This window comes from Trichechus manatus, unplaced genomic scaffold (genome assembly GCF_000243295.1).
Source record: "Trichechus manatus latirostris isolate Lorelei unplaced genomic scaffold, TriManLat1.0 scaffold00076, whole genome shotgun sequence".
In the NCBI taxonomy this organism is placed as follows: domain Eukaryota; kingdom Metazoa; phylum Chordata; class Mammalia; order Sirenia; family Trichechidae; genus Trichechus; species Trichechus manatus.
Window position 1 is genome coordinate 10,544,502 of NW_004444012.1, and position 21,807 is coordinate 10,566,308.

At 38.0% G+C, this 21,807-nt stretch overlaps 1 protein-coding gene across 8 annotated transcripts in view; it reads right to left on the reverse strand.

The window, feature by feature from the left end:
• Positions 1 to 21,807, reverse strand: part of TMEM87A (transmembrane protein 87A) — a 52,956-nt gene that overhangs the window by 26,703 nt on the left and 4,446 nt on the right. For 7 of the 8 annotated variants that reach the window (XR_002824752.1, XR_002824751.1, XM_023735160.1 and 4 more), the window contains exons 3-10: positions 18,999 to 19,084; positions 16,887 to 17,000; positions 15,108 to 15,161; positions 14,973 to 15,017; positions 11,063 to 11,180; positions 6,443 to 6,504; positions 3,381 to 3,564; positions 1,595 to 1,694 (exon numbers count right to left, since the gene is read on the reverse strand). Coding sequence is in view for 5 of the 8 variants with exons in the window: in XM_023735160.1 (XP_023590928.1) it covers positions 1,595 to 1,694; positions 3,381 to 3,564; positions 6,443 to 6,504; positions 11,063 to 11,180; positions 14,973 to 15,017; positions 15,108 to 15,161; positions 16,887 to 17,000; positions 18,999 to 19,084 (763 nt within the window). In the remaining 3 variants the exon portion in view is untranslated. Of the gene's footprint in view, positions 1 to 1,123; positions 1,204 to 1,594; positions 1,695 to 3,380; positions 3,565 to 6,442; positions 6,505 to 11,062; positions 11,181 to 14,972; positions 15,018 to 15,107; positions 15,162 to 16,886; positions 17,001 to 18,998; positions 19,085 to 21,807 lie in introns of all 8 variants that reach the window. The other variant, XR_002824753.1, reaches the window with a different exon arrangement.

A 21,807-nucleotide genomic window follows, 5' to 3' on the forward strand; every position in this document is an offset into this window, starting at 1 on the left:
TAGAACATGTCTACCTAAGCCTTAGCAATATTTGTTCTTATTTTTTTTTGTTATATTCTAGAAAAGCTCCATGGGGCAGGAATCTCCACCCCCCTCCCCCCATTCACACTGATGTATTCTGGATACCTAGAAGACTTCCTAGCCCTATACGAGGCACTCAAATATTTGTTGAATAAAGGAATTCAAAAAATTAATACATGCAAACACATCCCATTTTTCTAAAGCCATTTAAAGCAAAACTCTTTGAAATAACGGTCTATATCTAGCTATCTCCAATTCCTCTCTTCATTCTCTCTGGAACCCACTGCAGTCAGGCTTTGTCCCCACCACTTCACTAAGACCATTCCTGTTAAAGTCACTACTATCCTCCATGTAGTTAAATCCAATGGTCAACTCTCAATCCTCACCTTACCTGACCTACCAGAAGCATCTGACACAATTAATTACTCCCTCCTTGAAACACATTCTTCAGGTTTCCCTCCTATTCACTGGTCACTACTGAATGGCCTTGGTTCTAATTCTAGTTCATATCACTGACTTCTGAAGAGCAGAGAACGTCCAAGGGCTCGGTCCTTGGATCTTCTGTCTACGTTCACCTCATTGGTGATCATATGAGTCTTATGGCTTTAATAACATCTACCTCCTGATGACTCCCAAATTTACAACTCAACCCCAACACCCTCCCCTCCACTCCTGGCCCATATGCACTTAGATGTCTAACTCAACTCCTAATCTTACCCTCGCTCCAATCTTACTCCACCTAAAGTCTTCCTCAGCTCATAAGTGTGGATTCCACCCTTCCCCTCGCTCAGACCAAAGCAGCTGGCATCATCTCTGATTCCTGTTCTCTTTCACATCACACATCTGATCCATCCACAAACTCCATTCTCTCCACCTTCATATATACAGAATCTAATGACACTCCAGCATCTCTTCCCCACAGTGTACATACAGCAACTTTACTTCCTTCAGGTCTTTGCTAAAATGTCACCAACTAAGGCCTTCCCTGACCATCCTTTTAAAAATTGCAAGCTCCACCTCCTGCATAGTACACCCTATCCCCTTTTCCCTGCTTTATTTGCTCCACAGCACTTATCACTGACATATTAGATAGTTTACTCACTTATTTGATTTTTGTCTGTGTCTCCTCCCTCCATAAATCTAAGTGCCAAGTCTTTTGTTTACTTGCTGTGTGCCTAGGGCCTAGAACAATACATAGTATACAGAAGGCATTCAATAAAAAATTTTTTAATAAAAATTAAATTGTTTTCAGACTGTTTCAGCAGGAATGCTCTTCCATAAAAAAATCTGATTTACAAGAAAATTTGGAAGAGTAAAGTCAACTATAAATTTACTCTAAGTTCGGTATTTCAATGTCACGCAGTACATTGCAAGATTTCCTGCAGGTGATCCTTGAGTTCTAAGTAAAATGAAACACTAACATTTTCCCAACCTCTACAAACCTATGAAATTTCAGATATCTTTTCTTATTTCAGAACTATTTTTGTATCAACTCTTTTACAACTACTACACTGGGAATCTGTACTACTGTCTCAATTTAATAAGAATTTCCATACAGGAAGTTAGTACTTACTTGACTATGCCATAGCCCAGACTGACTATGATGACCAGCGTTCGAGCCAGTGAGCGTTTCACCGCTGAAAGCAACTCTGCAAGGATCAGTGCACCTTGGACTATCAGAAAAAAGAAAGGCAGGAAGTGGGGACACTGTAATCAAGGTTTAGCAGAAGGTACTATTCTACTATCAGAATGTAGATCCCTAACACTCTTCAGAATAAGCACTGGGTTTAGTTCTATCAAAAAAGAATATTTCTGCAATTTTTAAAAATACATAAGCTGATAGCATTTATGATCTTGCACTTGTATACAGCAATCTGGGTGTGCTCAATCCATTTCTCTCCCTCCCCACTAAAACCCTGGCAGAATATTTCACCCTGTATGGACAGTTTCTAGCATCTTAGAGAATTTTTAGAAATACAGCTATACAAAGAAAAGCATAACACACACAATTTCCATATCTATTATTTTAAAACCCTTTCAAAGACCAGGAAAAGATCTAATTAACATATTTTGAAACAATAATTATTATTGATCAAATGGTCTGAAGAGAGAGAACGGAATACAGAAAACCTCAGGACAAAATAATTTGTCATCACCAGGAGTCATGGATTGAGTTGTGTCCCCCAAAAATATCTGTCAGCTTGGCTAGGTCATGATTCCTAGTATTGTATGATTGTGTTATCTGATGTGATGTCCTTATGTATTGTAAACTCTACCACTATGATGAGATTATATGTGATCTCCTCATGTGTTGTAAACTCTATCACTCTGATGAGGTTGATAAGATTAGTGTCTTAACGCAATCTCCTTTGAAATATAAAAGACAGAAGCGAGCACAGACACTGAAGAACCTCATACCACCAAGAAAGCAGTGCCAGTAGCAGAGCACGTCCTTTGGACCTGAGGTTCCTGCGCAGAGAAGCTCCCAGACCAAGGAAAGACTGATGCATCACAAGGACCTTTCTCCAGAGCTGACAGAGAGAAAACCTTCTCCTGGAGCTGATGCCCTGAATTTGGACTTGTAGCCTACTGGACTGTGAGAGATAAACTTCTCTTTGTTAAGGCCATCCACTTGTGGTATTTCCGTTGCAGCACTAGATGACTAAGACACCAGGTTACCTTATTGCCTTCCTATTTTGTTGGTATTCTGTATTTTATCAATTCTTACATGCACCTTTCCCCTAAATTTTAACATCTTTGAAATCAGGGTGTGTCTTACAATCAATCGCTTCTTACAATTCAGTAAACCAAACCCACTGCTGTTGAGTCAATTCTGACTCATAGCTACCGAATAGGACAGAGCAGAACTGCCCTATTTGGTTTCCAAGGCTATAATCTTTATGGAAGCAGACTGCCAAATCTTTCTCCCATGGAGCAGCTGGTGGGTTCAAACTGCTGACCTTTTGGTTAGCAGTCGAGCACTTAACCCCTGTACCACCAGGGCTCCTTTACAATTAAATAGGCAGGGTTTATTCTCTTTCTTAAATGTAGATAGTAATAATGATGCTTCACAAATCAGTGGTGACTAACATTCAAGCACGCTAATAATCTTTCCCAAAATGGCCACTACTATTTAAAATAACCTTATGAGTATATTTTAGTAACATTACTCCTACATCACTGAACTCATAAATTATGAGATTAAAAGCAGAAGTCGCAACAATAGGGATTCTGCTTAAGTTATGCTAATAATTAACAGAAAAGCTAGACCTATTTAATGACTGCTGAACCTAGAAAAATTTTCCCACATCTCACCTGTCAATCACTCACAAAATGGCAAACCCTCTTTGGTTACATACCAGATTCTCCTTTATATCGGATGTTCTGAAATTCTGCATAGAAGACAGCTTTCTCAAGCATTCCCAGGAAGATCACAGCACCGATCCAAAACTGAATTCTCAGGAGATCTCTCCAATAGCAGGCAGACCATGCCAGCCAGAGAACACCGAACAGGACATATACAATACACATCACCATAAAAAACTGTCACCCAAGGGGGTAAGAGATAAAAAAGAAAATCAGGGACAAGAGCCAAGTATCTAGATGTAGTATCAATATACAGTCTTAACAAACCACTAAATAAACAAACAAAACCTTCTATTTAAAAAATAATTATTTTATTTCTTTGGAAATAATACACATCCACACCTACCCACATAACTGCACACATATCTTTTGGTTGTTTTTACTATTGTTGCAAAATTGTATATATTACAGCATTTACCTTAACTGTCCCTTTTTCTTGTGTTCTTCTTAGTGTCTTTATTTACCTTGGTCAAATTGTGCTGACTTCAACCATATTTGGTCTCGTCTTTCCCATCACCAAAGGTAACAAGTGTCTACGATCCAGAAAGTGACTGGCCCTCTCCCTCCCTCCCACCCCTTGCAACCATCAAAGAGCTTTGTTTTCTGTGTGTATATCTACTCTTGATTTTTGATAATAATCGGACCATACATTGTTTTTGTGACTGACTTATTTCACTCAGCATAATGTCCTCCAGATTCACTCATGTTAAAAATGTTTTGCCGACTCCTCATTATTCTTCACAGTTGCCTACTACTCTGCTGCGTGTACGTACCAGTTTATTTATCCATTCATCCACTGACGGGCACTTGGGCTGTTTCCATCTTTTTGCTATTGTGAATAATGCTGCAGTGAACACAGGTATGCATGTCTTTTCGTGTCACTGCTCTTCTACGTTGTCACTATTTGAATTGTGTCCCCCAAAAAATGCGTGTATCAATTTGGCTAGGCCATGATTCCTGGTACTGTGTGATTTTCCTGTATGCTGTAAACCTGCCTCTATGATGTTAATGAGGGAGGATGGGTGGCAGTTGTGTTAGTAAGGCAGGACCTGATCTAGAAGACTGGATTGTATCCTGAGGCAATGTCTTGAGATATAAAAGAGAAGTGAGCAGAAAGACAGGGGGACCTCATACCATCAAGAAAGCAGTGCCAGGAGCAGAGCGCATCCTTTGGACCGGGGTCCCTGCGCGGAGAAGCTCCTAGTCTGGGGGAACACTGATGAGAAGGCCGAGAGAGAGAAAGCCTTCCCCAGGAGCTGACACCCTGAATTTGGACTTTTAGCCTACTTTAACTGTGAGGAAGTAAACTTCTCTTCATTAAAACCATCCACTTGTGGTGTTTCTGTTATAGCAGCATTAGATGACCAAGACATATGTCTAGAATATATACCTAAGAGTGGGATGGCTGGATCCTATGGTATTTCTATTTCTAGCTTTTTGAGGAAGTGCCATACTGTTTTCCACAGTGGCTGTACCATTTTACAATCCCACCAGCAATGTGTAAGAGTGCCAGTCCCACTACAACCTCACCAGCATTTTTTTCTGTCTCTTTGATCACTGCCATTTTTACAGGGGTAAGATGGTATCTCACTGTAGTTTTGATTTGCATCTCTCTAATGGCTAATGATCTTTTCAGGTATTTGTAGGCTACCTGAATGTCCTCTTTGGTGAAGTGTCTGTTCATGTTCTTTACTCATTTTCTGATTGGATTGTCTTTTTGCTGTTCAGTTGCTGACATTTTCTATATATTTTAGAGATTAAACTTTTATCAGGTATGTCATTGCCAAAGATTTTTTTCCCAGTCTATAGGTTGTCTCTTCTTATACTCTCTTGGTAAAGTTTTTTGATGAGTGTAAGTATTTAATTTTTAGGTGGTTCCAGTTATCTATTTTATCTTCTGTCATTAGTGCATTTTTAGTTTTGTTTGATAAACTATGCTGAAAATTAGGTCCTCTAGTTTTGATCCTGTTTTCTTCCAGGAACTCTATAGTTTTGGCTTTAACATTTAGGTCTTTGCTCCACTTTGAGTTAGTTTTTGTGCATGGTGTGAGGTATGGATCCTGTTTCATTTTTCTGCACATGGATATCCAGTTCTGCCAGCACCGTTTGTTAAAGAGACTCTTTCTTCCCCATGGACTTTGACTCTTTGTCAAAGATCAGCTGCCCACAGGTGGATGGATTCACTTCTGGGTTCTCAATTCTATTCCATTGGTCTATGTGAGTGTCACTGAAGTGGCACCAGGTGTTCTGATTACCGCGGCTGTACAGTAAGTTTTGAGATTGGGAAGCGTGAGGCCTACTTTGTTCTTCTTCTTCAATGTTGCCCAAGCTATTCAGGGCCTCCTTCCTTTCCATATCAAGCTGGAGATGAGTTTTTCCATTTCATTAAAGAATGTTGTTGGGGTTTGGATGAGGATTCACGAAACAACTGTCTCCTCTAGAGCAGAGGGACACGACAGAGACTTATCCTCAAGTGACTGCCTTCCTGTATTAAAAGAGCTTTTTCAGCTCACAATCTAAAATTGTAGAAAAGAAGAAAACACTGAGGAAGAAGAACAGGTATAGCAGGGTTAGGAAAGATCTGGAGAGAAGAAAACACTACAAAATGGGAAAATCACAAAAGGATAAAGAGGAAAAAACAAAAACGTTCATGAACAAAGGAAATCAGAAAACAGATTAAGGATATTCTCATACACACAACAATGAAAACAATGCAGCTCTGCCATTAGTTAACTGTAAGAGGATAAGAAACTGCAGGATTGTAAGAAGGAGCCCTTGGGATCCTAGAGAGCATGAGACGGCCTCTGAGGTGCTTTCCAATGCTAACGTTCCACAAGTCATCAACCCCTTCGTTTTACAGATGAGAAAATGAGGTGCAGGGAAGTTCAATGAACCCTCCCAAGGTCACATTCTACTAAGAAGTCCAGAACTAGAAGCAATATTTACTAAACTATTCAGGAACAATTCTTTAAAAGAGAATATTGTCACAAAATTTGGACAGCTTCTCAAGCTAAATTAATTTAATCTTGAGGTTAAAGAATTTAAGTTCACTTACAATCATCAGTGGATATTCTTCAAGTGTGAGGTATTCATAGGGGCCCTTCACTTCAACAGTCACTGCAAAACACAATCCTCAGAATGAATTTCATGAAGGCAAAAATGGACAGCATTGTCTTAAATTTGTTTAATAGAAGTCAGAGACATTTTATTGAATCATTTACTTATACCATTTAAATCCTGGTGAATATCACATTACATTCCTACAGCACCTCAAAGTTCATTACGTGTTTTCACAATTCACGTTGTATCCTGCATAGGCTTCCATGCCTCTGCTCCAGGCAGCAGCTGAAGTGGAAAAGTCCTTCTGTTCCCATACGCATATCCTTTAAAGCCCACATTAAATGCTATTCCCTCCACAATGCCTTCTCGAAACTTTATAACTAATCTCTACCTCTTCACATATACTTTCCTTACAACATATCACTGATATCCTCTGAAAAGACAGGACCTCATTCCTTCATCCCTTTTATGTGTATTTTACCATTGCTTTGTTTTTTTTTTTTTTAAACCCATTTCAATTTGATGTGATCTTGCTACATAATGAATCTTTGTTAAGCCATCTTAGATCTTTTTCAAAATGAGGTTAAGGTATTTAAAACAAACAAACAAATAAAAAAACCCTAGGAATTCACACAAATAACATACCCTCTCAGATAAAATAATGTGGGAATACTATCCAGCTTCCCAATTATGTACCCTGGATCCCCAGTCCAAAATGAACATAAACTTAAAACTTCAGACGGCTGCAAAGCACCATCCAATATAGAACTGGCCTTTCCCAAAAGTTGCTCGTTAATATTTTTCAAAGTCTCTGTTACTAATAACAAAGTATGTAATTAATAAAGTAAAACAAGTGAAAGTAACAACATGAATCTGAAAGATGGATTTGCCTTACTAAAGCAACCCTATGATTATTTTAAGATTGTTTCAAACTAACAAAATTACTTGGTTTAATTCTGTATTTTTATTACATAAAAATCTGATGTATCTGACGATCATTCCCAGAGACTACCAACCGTCCATTCAACAAAAATTTCCTACCAGCTTGTAGAAGGCAAAGAGGACATCCTATGATTAAAAGTAAGTCAAGTCTAAGTTAATTACGTGAGTATAAAGGAGAATTCCATAATGGCAATCTTATAAAAATTTCATAGCAGAACTGGTTGTTAAATCCTAATCCTGTATTTTCTTAAATCAATAAAAGAGCACATAAAGTAATTAATGAATATTCTGTCACATTCTTTGCTTACGCTATGCAAGGGGTCAGGAAAATACAGCACATGGGCCAAATCTTGCCCGCCATCTGTTTTTGTAAACAAAATTATATTGGAACACAGCCCCACCCATTCACTTAAAATGCACTGTCTGTGGCTGCCTTGGCACTAAAATGGCAGAAGCGTATAGTCGCAACGAGAAAATATTTACTATCTAGCCCTTTAAGAAAAGGTCTGCCAACCCCTGCTCTATGTTAAGAAGTGCCACACATTTCCGGAACGCTGACTGTGTGGCAGGCACTAGGAAAACACAAGCAACAGAAAGATGAATACCACGTTGTAGGCCCTCTAGAGCACAACTACCTAGCATAGGAGGGGGAGCTGGAAAGCAACTTAAGAGAAGTGGACCTCTGAGCAGACCCAAGAGGATGAGAATGTATTTTCCAGGATAGCAAACAAGGCTTCCAGGCTGAAGAAATAACATGAACAAGGACAGGGGTGAAAGCTCATGATATATTTAAAGAGCACTGTAGTCTGAGACTGTCCATGGCACCACAGAGGGCAAGGCAGCAAAAGGTAAACTAGGGCAGAATGTAAAGGGCTTTATAAGCTTTGCTGCAGATTGTGGACATTTTTCAGGCAACTGGGAGATTTTACTAAAGGGAAATAAGATGATAAAGCAGTTTTAGAAGGCTAATTGTAGGACTTCCCGATAAGACAGCATAGTTAAGTCCAAGCTTTCATGTACCTTTCAGATCCAAACAAGAGATATATAAAACATAAAAAAGAGAAAACCAAAAGGACATAAGCTCAAAAAAAACAAACATCTCCAAGGACCAAAACTGAACAGTATCTCAGAAGAGTGTGTGTGAGACTGAATCCGTGATCATTCCAGATGCTGGGTCCAGAGTGGCTGGGAGTTCAGTTCCTATGGGATGACTGTAACCAATAGGATTCCAAGAAAAAGGGGGCCCACAGCCAGGTTTAGGCACAAAGAGGCTGACATGGGAGTAGACTGGAGTGGAACTGGGATTCTCCTCCATCCTTTGCAATGAAAGATGATGACAACTGCTACCTGGGACTATTGCTCATTACAAAGCCACAGGTCTAGACAACCAGGACACAGGTACATTCATGGGACTAGAAATCATGTCAGGCCACCCACTGGTTTCCCTAGATGTGCTATAACCTCCAGGTCACTATGGGGCTAATTATAAGACCCATTTCTGGATTAGGAGTTAAGCATTCAACGTAAGAAACCACAAAAACGAAAGTTTAAATTTAAGTCAAAGGAAGGAAACAAAGATAAAAGTACAAGTTAATGAAACAGACAACAAAGAAATAAGCAAAAAATAACAAAACCAAAAGCTGGTTCACTGGGATAAAAATGTAATAAGATAAAATTCTTGAAAAGATTTAACAGGTTCAAAAGACACAAAAGCAATATTGAGAATGCAAAAAGGCCACAGACTTTTTAAACAAAGAAAATAAGATGAATAACTTCTTGCCTCTAATATTGAAATCTTAGATGAAATGGACAACTTTAAAAAATAATAATAATAATTCAAAGAAAAATAGAAAATCTAAGTACACTTATTACTACTAAAAAAAATAAATAAGTTGTTTAAAATCTATCTGAGGAAAAGAAAGAACACCAGGCCCAGACAGTATTATAGATGAGCTCTACTAACATTAAAGGAGAGAATAACCCTGACCTTATACAAACTGTTACAAGAATACAAAAAGAGGGGACACTCCACAATTCCCTGTATGAGACCAGCACAACATGAATGCCAAAACCAGTGGCAGACAGTTATGAGAGAAGACAATCACAGGCTAATCTCACTTTGAACACAGACAAAAAAATCCAGTAATGTGTATGTACATGTATGAATGGGCAAGTGTGTGTGTGTACCAAGACCAGGGAGTGGTATCCCAGAAACTCAAAGACGGTTTAACGTTAGAATGAATTAAAATTAAAAGAGAAAATCTACACGGTCACTTTAATTAACCCACTCAAAGCATTCTGAACTGAACACTCATTCTTAACAATTAAAAAAAAAAAAAGGAAACAAAATACTTCTGGTAAACTAGAAGTGACCATCACTAACCAAATAAAGACTATTCTCAAAAATCTACAGTCCACATCATACTTAACGGAGAAACGTACCAATATTGTGAAGTCAGGAACAAGATAAAGGAGGCCACCATCATTGTTTCCATTCAACACTATGTGTTATGGATTGAATTGTGTCCCCCAACAATATGTGCTGTAAATCCTAACCTCTATGCCTGTGTTTCACGTACTTTAGACATGCTGTCAGGAGGGACCAGTCCCTAGAGAAGGACATCATGCTTGGTAAAGTAGAGGGGCAGCGAGCAAGAGGAAGACCCTCAACGAGACGGACTGATACACTGGCTGCAACAATGGGCTCAAATGCAGCAACGATTGTGAGAATGGCACAGGACCAGGTAGTGTTTCGTTCTGTTGTACACAGGGACACTAAGAGTCGGAACCTAACTACAACACAACCACATGCCTGTGGCTATAATCCCATTTGGGAATGGGTTGTCTTGTGTTATGTTAACGAGGCAGGATTAGTATAGGTTATATCTTGAGTCAATCTCTTTTGAGATATAAGAGATTAAATGCAAGCTGGCAAGGACGGGGTTGGGGGAAAGAGATGCCAAGCACATCAAGATTGCCCAGCAGGAGTTCAGAAGAGAAAAGGACCTTCCTCCAGAGCCGACAGAGAGAGGAAGCCTTCCCCTAGAACCAGCGCCCTGAATTCAGACTTCCAGCCTCCTCAACTGTGAGAAAACGCATTTCTGTTGGTTAAAGCCATCCACTCGTGGTATTTCTATTATAGCAGCACTAGATGACTAAGACACCATGCTTGAGAAAACAGGGGAGGAAAGGAACAAGCAAAGTAGAAGGAAGAAACAGAAAAAGAAACCACAGAAAATAAGAGTAGTTAGGAACTTACTGCAAAAACCCAGGTAAGAGATAATGACCTGATGAACTGGGCAGTGTGTTGAAAAGGAAAACGCTAAGAAAAATTCTTGAGATATTAAGAAATTACAAAACTCGGGCACGTTTTTACAAATCTAGTTCAATATTAGGAAGAGTATACCAATTTAAAAAAGCAGGAGGATCAAATGAAGAAAAACAAAATCTAGCATGCATAGTACAAGAAAGCTGTCCTAGGACTGTGCCTAGGACATACTTGGATATAGAAAAAATTCTTAATTCCTATCATTCAATTTCTCCACTTCACAGCACACATTCATAATAAATCAGTCCCTCTCTTAAAGCAATTTTACATTACCCACTAGCCATGACACAACAGAGAATTTCACACAAATGTTTAAAAAGAAGCAAACAAACAAATTGAACTTACTGGTAAAAAGAGTACTTAGTGACTTTTCCTTCACAGACTCCTTTGAAGATGGAATACCAATATGTACAATAAAAATGTATGGTGCATCTTGCCATGTTTTCAATGGTTCATGCATTACCTAGAATGGAAAAAGACATCAAACCTTCACTCAAGTCTTAAGAATTTAGAACACAGTTTAATAATACAAAAATTTTGCTCCAGAAATTTGCCCAGAAATATGGTAGAGTCTTTCACTTTCATCCATTAAAAAAGTAAGCACAACAAAACAAAAAGACCTCTAAACGTATACAATAGTTTAATTATAAATTACTGGAAGGCAGGACATCCACTATTCTGTTACACGCAAAAATCACACATTTAATAGATTTACTTTTATTATAACAAAAACTTCAATAAGATCATTAAATTGAATGTGTGTTTAACCAAATCATGCTAGGATACTAGGTTATATTTTACACAGAAGTCCTGAACAAACTATGGAGACTATTTAAATCACCTAAAAAATCCATGATGATGTCAGTAAACACGAATTATAAACACCAATTTTTGAATCTAATTCCCTCTTCTCAATGGCCAGAATTTCTGCTGATATGATCTCACATTTATATCAAAAATTGAATCCTGGGCTAGTATATGTGGAAAGGAAGAGTCACTGCTCCCCAAAGTCAAGGAAGTTAACAGCCTCCATGTTCACAGAACTGGTTACTCGGGAAGAATCTGCTACAAGGCCAGACAGCTTATGCACACCCCTAGCAAAAAGTCTTCAAAAGATTCATCGTCATATATGCTAGAGATGGACTATGGGCCTTCGCAACCACAAAACTAAGATACAAAGATAAAACAGAGGCATGTAGAAAAAAACTGGTTTCTTCTGTGCGTCTCAAATAAGGTACTGCTGACTTAGACTTGCAATTTATTATGGTCTTCTCTTAAAAGGAGAAGCTTTTATCCTGGGATCTCTGGGGGAGCTTCAGCTGACCTAGGAAATCCTTCAAAGAAGGTACCAAATTTAACACATTGATGCATCTTCCTGGAAGACCACAGCTTTTATCAAACTCTCAAAAGACTCTACAGCCCAAGAAAAGGCAATTCATTTATTAGTTTATCTTAGTAACTGAAGAACATAAATGCCATCCGGAATCATACCTGGATTTACCTCTGCTTAATCTCTGACAAGACTTAGGAACAATTTATGAGAAAAATTTACAGCCAAAAAGTTATGGGTACATCACACATCCTATTACCAATAATTAACTGAATCTTTTCCTGAACCTACTCATTAACCTGTTAAAAATTTGTATGGGGTAATAACCTGCTCTGCTAGTAATTTTATGTTATCTTAAAACTACCTCTTCTAAATTTCAAGTGGGAATGATTAATTCTCATATTCTAGGATCTAACAAGGTTTACAGTTAACTCCAAGAATACAGAAAGTTTGATCTTGTAAAAGAACACTTGTATGACAGGCACACTGGTTAATACTGTAACATGTCTGATCTTCTTTACCTTCACAACAATGCTATCAGGTAGGTATAATTATTAGCTCCACTTTATAGTTTCAGAAACAGAGGCGCAAGAGAATAATTTGTCCAAGGGAAGTAGGAAGCCATGGAGTTGGATTTTGAATCTAGGACATCTGATTCCAATGCTCTTACTTAACCATCACCACAACTACTGTTTCTCTCCTCCAAGCTTAATAGACTGTTTTGAATTAAAACGCAGAGTCTTCAGGATATTGCCTCAAAGCTTTTAATTTCCCTTCAATAAACCTTTGCTAACCCCATTAGGCCTGTAGTAAGGTGAGAGGATTAGAGCTGCATGTGGTAACTCAGTCACCAATGTTCTTAGAAAACTACACTGCAAGAGTGGCTTTGTTCCTAATATATTTTATTTTTTTTTATTAAGCACTCCTTTGTCAAAATTATAATGGCAAATATAACCACATTACTACTTCAATCAAACCGGAAATCTGAATTAATCAAAAAGAATCAAATCTTTTCATGGGCGAGAGCTGAGGAGAGGACCTTCCCTCCAGACTTGTATGTTTTATCAGAGCTTTTAAAGACAGCGGGCACTGACTGCTCTGACAGGGATCACAACAGAGGGTCCCCGACAGAGCTGGAGAGAAATGTAGAACAAAATTCTATCTCACAAAAAAAGACCAGACTTAATGGTCTGACAGAGACTGGAGAAACCCTGAGAGCATGGCCCCTGGACACCTTCTTAGCTCAGTAATGAAGTCACTTCTAGGGTTCACCATTCAGCCAAAGATTAGACATGCCCATGAAACAAAACGAGACTAAAGGGGCGCCCCAGCCTAGGGGCAAGGACAAGAAGTCAAGAGGGGACAGGAAAGCTGGTACTAGGGAACCCAAGGTCGAGAAGGGAGAGTGTTGACATGTTGTGGGGTTGGTAACCAATGTCATAAAACAATACATGTACCGTTTAATGAGAAGCTAGTTTGCTCTGTAAACCTTCATCTAAAGCACAAAAAAAAAAAAGAAAAAAAAAAGACGGGGCGGAAAGGGAACTTGTGAGCATCCTTTTAAAAAGGATTATAAACTTCTACCCGCTAGGCCCAATTTTCAGAAAGAAAGATCAAAGGGCAGAATCTTTGACTTCTTTGACTATAATCTGATTAAGTATTTATAAATATTACTGGTGATAGTCACTCAACAGGATCATCTTTCAGCCAGCTTTGAGCATTGAGAACAAGGTCTAAGCCTTGAGGAGAACTTAAACTACACTGGGCCCAGAAGACAACGCAATAAAGTACAAACAGCCAGTATGCATATTATTGAATGTTACACTTCTATTTTTTAAATACAATTTACAATAATAAATTGGCACTTCCACTTGACAAATTGCATAAAATATTTTTTAAACAATACCAGCCATTTTTGGTGAGGAAAAAGGCAAAGTCACTCCCACTTTGTTGGGACCATCAACTGTGACAACATTTCTGCACAGCAATTTGACAAACCATAGGAAAAAAACTTGTTAAACTCTTCATACACTTGGACCCAGCAATTCCACCTCGAGGAAGTTAGCCAAAGGAAAACACTGTAAATGTGCACATGTAGCTAGACATTATATACGTGACATTATCCCTAACAGTGAATAACTGGAAACAACCTAAACGTCTATCCGTTGGGAGATGATGATAAAAATCATGGTAAAGCGGAATATTAGGCAGCCAACAAAAAAAGTGAAGTAGTGCTCTATGTGCCAATGTGGAAAAAAAGGCTTCATTAAGTAAAAAGAAAAAAATCACACCACAGTCTGTATATGAGCCCATTTTGGCTAATATGCATGTACTCTGGGTAATCATACCAAGATACAGAATCAAAGATTCCACAAGAAAGCTTTGGGGGGAGCAGAGGAGGCCAAATTATAAAAACAATACATATTTATTCTAGAAAATATGGGAAATACAGAAACACAGTGAAAAAAATAAAATCACTTATATTGTTATCATTAATAGCAATTATCATTAACATTTTGGTGTACAGTTTCAATTTTTAAGTTTCTTTTGAAATGTTTTCTTTTGTTTATGCATTTTTTTCTCATCTTTTTAATTTTTTTTGTTGTTGTAATTTCAGTGAAAAGTTTACAATTCAAGTTATTCTTTCATACAAAAAGCTATACACACATTGTTATGTGACCCTAGTTGCACTCCCTATCCTGCGACAGCACACTCCTCCTTTCCACCGGGGATTCCCCGTGTCCATTCAACCAGCTCCTGACCCTCTCTGCCTTCTCATCTCACCTCCGGACAGAAGCTGCCCATTTAGTCTCATGTATCTACTTGAGCTAAGAAATATACTCTTCAAGAGTATCATTTTATGTCCCTGTTTATGCATTTTTTAATTATTCTCTCAGTATGCTTTAAATTCTCAAATACACTTACAGTTTTATCTCCAACAGAGGTAAGATTTGTTCCATTATCCTTAGCCTTTAAATATTAAAAAAACAAAAAAAGAAAGAAAATTAATTCAGAATTTTTACTTTACTCTCAGAAATATGTAATAAGGAAAATAATTACCTCCTGTTTTTCACCTAAAAGAGGCAGTCGATGTACAAAATCCCCAGAAAAGCTCTATAAAATAAACACAAAATGAAGGCTAATTAAAAAATCTATAATGTTCAGAAAGGACGAGTCAATGTTTAGGGGACACTGATACTCTGTTAAAGGTGATGAAAAAATCTGGGAACAGATGAAGATGATAGTTGAACAACATGATGAACATAAGTTAATGTCACTGAACTGTACTCGTGAAGAATGTTGAAATGGCAAATGTTCTGTTACATGTATATCGACCACAATAAAAAAAATTGTAATATTCAAAAAAGGTGTAGCTTAAAATACAGAAATGCTCAAACGAAACATAATACAATGACAGTAAATATACTAATACGGCAGTGACATAAAAAAGCATTCCCAATTAACTACAAACAAGTCAATAAACCCCAACTGAGCACTCAATTTTTATGTAAGCATTACAGGCATTTAGGAAAGACAAGGCCTTAGATGTAAGATATATGCTTAGGATAGAGGAATCTTAGATAACTCCCTCTCATTTTACAGATGAGGAGAATCAGGCTTAAGGCTATAGAGCTTGGAAGCAGAAACAGGAGTTAAGCCTAAGATTCCTAATGGCATGTAACTGGTCCACTGCTCCTTCCACATCACACTCCATGCCTGTAAGCAAACTACACTAATTACCTTTCTTATCGGTTATCAGCAGAGTAAGCATTCTCCTTCCTGAGTAATTAGAGTGTGCAATTCAACTGGCACAGCAGATTGGAGGAGGAGAGGAAACTTTCCCAACAGGGGTGTGTGCCAGCACCCCAGAACGATTACAACAGATCTAACAGTGAACCCTGGATAACAGAAAGCTTTCCACGACGAAATCTAAGAAAGGCCAACCAACGTTAGCCTGGGGGAGCAATCTGGAGAACCAACGGAAAACCTACCAACTGTCCAATCTCACATCATTCCTAGCTTTCCTTCTCTATTATTCTTAAACCATTTCAAAGTTATTTTCTTTCCCTCCATGTCCATAAAAATCTAAGCTCTGACAAGAACTCAGCCCGTACAGTTCAATTATCAACTACTTCATCCACCTACCAATTATCAATTTTTAATTAGAACCTCTTATATTTCTAGTAACTAAACAGAAAACCTAGCCTTCAGTGAACTCCTTGCCTCTTCCAAGCAATTTGCTGTATGTTCCTTTGCAATTTTTACATGCAGTAAGGACAAAGCAATGGTTATAGTTACAATAAATATTTTCAACCCTATAAAATGTTTCTATCAAAAAAATGGTATTATGGCTGTATACACTTTCACCAAAAAAAAGGAAATTTTTTAAAATTGGTATTAGATCCTTATTTCTAATTTCTTATCACAAATCCCACTTATATGACTACATATATCTGAGCATTAAAATACACAATATTATTCATTATACTCCCCTTCCCCCAAAACAAGGTCTAAAAGTCAACCTTGAAGCAGTGACACTCTTTTGACTTCAGGTCTGTAGCAGTTAAACCTAAAATCTCTGATTTTTTGTGGGATATACCAATTAGATGAGATGACAAAAGAATTAAAAATCTGGATTTGCTTTTTACACACAAAGGAAGCCACATCCTCTCTTCCATGAGGTGAATGAAAGCATAAGTGGCTGGTTATACACATATCAGAACACGCTACTAACTCCTGGCCATGGGAGGTGGTGGGGTGGGTGGGTAGACAGAGCCAAAAATACAGGCATTACGTTTTTCATCTCTCTACTTCCCTCCAGCCTCTTCCAAACACTACCTGTGTTTTAAAGAGTTCACTGCAGTTCTGGAACACCTTTGATGACGTCTGATATTTCCCAGACAAGCCTCTTTTCTCCTTAAGATTTTCCAAATATGTCTCTACTTCTTCTGCCTGAAAAAATACAGAAAATACAAAGTATTTACCATTCACAAGCCAAAAAAAAACAAAACAAAAAACAAAAAACGCAAACAAGATAGGTAGACAATAACAAACAGATCATCTTTAGTACAAAATATAGGAGGTCCCTGGCTGGTGCAAATCGTTAAGCGCTGGACTACTAGCCCAAAGGTTGGCGGTTCAAAACCACCCAGAGGTGCCTTGGAAGACAAACCTGGAGATGTGGTTCCAAAAGGTCACAACCTTGAAAACCCCATGGAGTAATTCTACTCTGCACACATGGGGTCGCCGTAAGTCGGAATCGACTCGATAGCAACTAACGACAACAGTATGAATATAATTTCGACTTTGTGATTTTAAAAATTGAAAGCACGAGATAAAGAATTTATCTAATAGTCTCCAAGATTCTAATACAAATTAGACTCTAAAGTACAGAATTCTAGCCTTAGGCTCACAAAGGGTAGTTCCACTATCAATTCTGGGCAGGCAGGAAATTGTCAAAGTGCAGAGGGTTTGTCACTTGAAAATATATTTACAAGAGTCACCCGACCAAATTCACGATATCAACAAAAAGCTATATTCATGCTCATGATGTAAAACACTGCACAACTGCTGACGCTCTCAAAATCTCGCCCATTTCTGTGGTTTCAGTTCTGTAATTTCTCTCCCGTATCTACGTCACTAATCTTGCCCTCTTTCTAAGCTCCAATCTCACACCTGTCTCCTTGCTGTTTGCATACTTCTGCCCTGTGGCAATCTGAAATAATTTTTACATTCTTAGCTTGCACTACCAGACAGGATCTGCCAAGCTCTTGACCATTTTATCACAAATTTCGAATATACGAAGTCTTTATGGTAAATTCAATTAACAATCAACTAATAGAAAAAGATCAACGATATTTCAAACCATATTCTGGAGATGTTATCATTTCCCTTCCTATCAATCCTATCTAATGCTATGGTACAAAAGTAAAAAGCAATCCCTGATACCACAAAAGAATAATATAAAACCTTAATACTAGGCAGAGATTCAAAATGCTTAGGTTTTGAAAAACTGAAATGGCTAAGAGAAAGCATTTTTTAAAGACCAGTCACATTATCTTTGGAAAGAAACCTCAAGGGTAGAAGAGGAATCTTTAAAAAAGAAAAGAAATGATGCATAAAGAGGGGGCTGGAAACAGAATGGGAAAGGCCTGAAAAGTCCATCTTGGAGCGATATATTTTCAATGCTGAAGTGTAACATAGTACTGCAATTCTCAAAGCTTGTTACGTGGACGCTTGGGGGTCCCTGAGACCCTTTCTCGAAGTCTAAGAGGTCAAAATTATCTCATAGTAAGATGTTATTTGCCTTGCACTGATGGTGGGTAAAACTGCTGCCCCTTATCAGGAACCAAGACTGTGGCACTCACCTGTAGTCACTGTATTCTTCATAATCACAAACTTGCAGTTAAAAAAAAATGCCAGTTTTACCTAAGAACATCCTTGATGAAAACCCCATTAAAAAAACCCACTGCTGTCAAGTCGATTCCGACTCATAGCAACCCTACAGGACAGAACAGAACTGCCTCATAGGGTTTCCAAGAAGCAGCTAGTGAGTTTAAACTGCTGACCTTCTGGTTAGCAGCTGAGCTCTTAACCATTGTGCCACCAGGACTCCTCCTTGATGAGGCAGTAAAAATTATTTATTATGATTAAATCTCGACATGCCTTTTTTAATATTCGGCATTTTCTCAGTTTTATTTTCTAATTCAGTAACCTACATAAACAAAACTTCTTTGGAGACCCAATAATTTTTAAGAATTTTTAAGGGTTTTGATACCAAAAAGTTTGAGAACTGCAGATATAGGAGGTCTGGGAACTGGGAGGCATGGATTTTAATTCCAGCCCTGCTCCTCCCGAGCTATATGACACTTTTTTCCTCTATAAAATTAAGACGTTCGGACCAGATGATTTCTAAGGTCTAAGAAAAGTCTGTAATTCTATGATCATTACCTTAAAGTTGAAGATTTCATTGTAACAGTCAGCACTTTTCAGATACCAGGTTACATTCAAAGATCGGTCACAAGGTTCTCCATCAACTATAAAAGAAGAAATGTTTGTAAATAAAAGATGATTCACAAACAAAGCACTTTTCCTAAGCTATTACCCCATATCCCATTTATTTCCTGCCCCAAACCAAGACACTCAAAGACCATTCCTTCCCCAAACATAGGTAATGAAATAATATACTTTAAAAGAACTGAATATTCTTTAGATAATAGTAAATTTTGTTGTTCACAGAAAGAAATATCAGTTGAGCAGTTTTTAAGCTTAAGTGATCTATTTTTATGCCTGAAAACCTCACTTTGTGGTTCTCTGTTGAAAAAAACCTGGAAGGCATAAAGCAGCCCTAAGTTAAAGCACATCTTCTATTATGATTTTGAGATATTTATTGAACAGAGCACTTATGTGTACAAAACTGCACAGCACTGTGTTACGCCAAAGAGGGGAACGGGGTGAACAAACCATAAGGCACCCTTACAAAGCTACAATCTAGCTGGAAAGGCAAGCTGTAACAACATTAGGAATGTCACAAGGCAGTGCTCACATGGCTGATAAACAGTGGTGTAAATAATGTTTCTATCGAGGAAAAAAGTCATGGCATGGACCTTGAAAGATACAAAGACTGGATAGGAAGAACAAGGAACAGAAAGCAAACCTGGCTGGGGAGGGTAGGAATAGGAAGAGCGAAGATAAAGACTATTAGATTTTTCAAAGCCTACCTTAAGAGAAGCCTCAAGGAACCTCCATGAAATCATGGAAGCCTCATATAACATTAAACATAGTTTAGAACACAATATTCTAGGGTTGGCAGTCAATGTCACAAAACAATGTGTGTATTAATTGTTTAATGAGAAACTAGTTTGCTCCGAAAACCTTCATCTGAAGTACAATAAACAAAAAGAAAGAAAGAACACAATATTCTAGTGCACAAAGGCATTAGCCTGAAGACCTGGAAGTGTAATTCTGACTCTGGCTGTTTAGCTATATCATCAGGAGAAGTCAGGAACCTCCTTTCAGATCTTAACAAGAGGTATACCTAATGAGAAGCTTCTCCCTTCAGGGTGACTGAGTCAGAATCGACTTGAAGGCAATGGGTTATAGGTTTTCTTCATTTTAAGTTGTTTTATAAAACTAGTAAATAAGTAACACATTTTTACAAGACTCTCTTAAAACACATAAAAATCTCACATGTTGAACACAATCTATAGAAATGATAAACATATACTGCGATCTTGCTATGAACCATTCAGAAAAATACCTACAGAGACCGAATAATTTAAAGCCACTAAGAAAATATCCCCTGAACAATGGGCCTTGCAGGGAAGCCTGGCTGCAAGCGTATTACTAATTCCGTTAAAAGATAATATTTACAACTGTGAATGGAAGGTTTTAAGAGACAATGAAAATGGCCCTGCCTATTCAAAGGAAAGGTCCCTGGCAAACGGTGTGCGCAACTACTAACCTAACAGTTGGTAGGTTTGAACCCACCCAGTGATGTCGCTTAAGAAAGGCCTGGCAATCTGCTTCCGTAAAGATTACAGCCAAGATAACTCTATGGAGCAGTTCTACTCTGTAACATACGGAGTCGCCATGAGTCAGAATTGCCTTGACGGCAACTGGTTTATGGTTTACTCAATGGAAGGATATATACCACTCCCCCAAAAACTATAAAATCAGAGACAACCTGCAAATATCAGAAAGTACAGAAGTAACAGAGAGAAAGACCACGTAAACTTTAAGGAGCCTCAAATCCTCCAAAAACAATGAAATGTTGACACTTCAAAATACGCAGCTTGTATAACTTGGAGAAATACTCATCGGATCAACACACTGTACTTAATAAGAGGACAGAACAAAAAACAGGTTTACCCACCTACCAGGCTAGTCCAAAACACAAAATCCTGCTATCCCTGAAAGCTACCCATATCCAGTAAGCGAACATCATGAAAAACGCCAGTGTGTCAGAGTAGATGTGATTTAAAACAAATTTAAGTCATTCGTCAACAGACTACATTTTCATAGATGTACTATGGTCTTTATAGAAGTTCTACCTGCCCTCTTCACTCTCACTAGACTGTAAGCTTAATGAAAGGAGGGACCTTTTCAATCACTACCCTGCTGTCTAAACGAGGACTTGGCACAGAGTAGATATGTAACGACTACTTATAAGTGATTAAAAGAGTAAAATCATCCAGCTGTGACCCACAACGTTGTGCTTTTATGAAAAGAAGCACACATGGACAGTTTGGATTTTTATCCCTGATGGTTAAGTAGATCATCCATGACCATTCATTCTCTAAAACAGAGGCAGTTTCTCCATCAAAAAGAAGCTTTTCTTTAATACACAATGGGATAATTTAGACTCAAACTCTGGTTTTCCCACTGGACAGATGGGTTTTGTTCCACATAATCCCTATTTCCTGATAATATTTTTGAGCTTCCTCTTCAAAAGATCCAGGTGGTAAAGTACTCCTTTTGTAAATAAAAGACTGACTGAATAAACTCCTTCAGAGCCAATGGCCTGACAAACTTAGATCATGTGTTCAGCCAACATTTGACAAGGAGACAAAGTAAACTTGGTGGTATCTCTATGACAGAACAGCTTAAAAAACATGCAGGCAATCAACTCACATATTAAATATAATTCAACTGCGATGTGACAGAGTGACTAACTATATATAGTAAACACCAGACAAACAAGGGAAGAAAAGAAAGTTCACACAAGTACTCTGTAGACTATCTACTATCTACTACTATC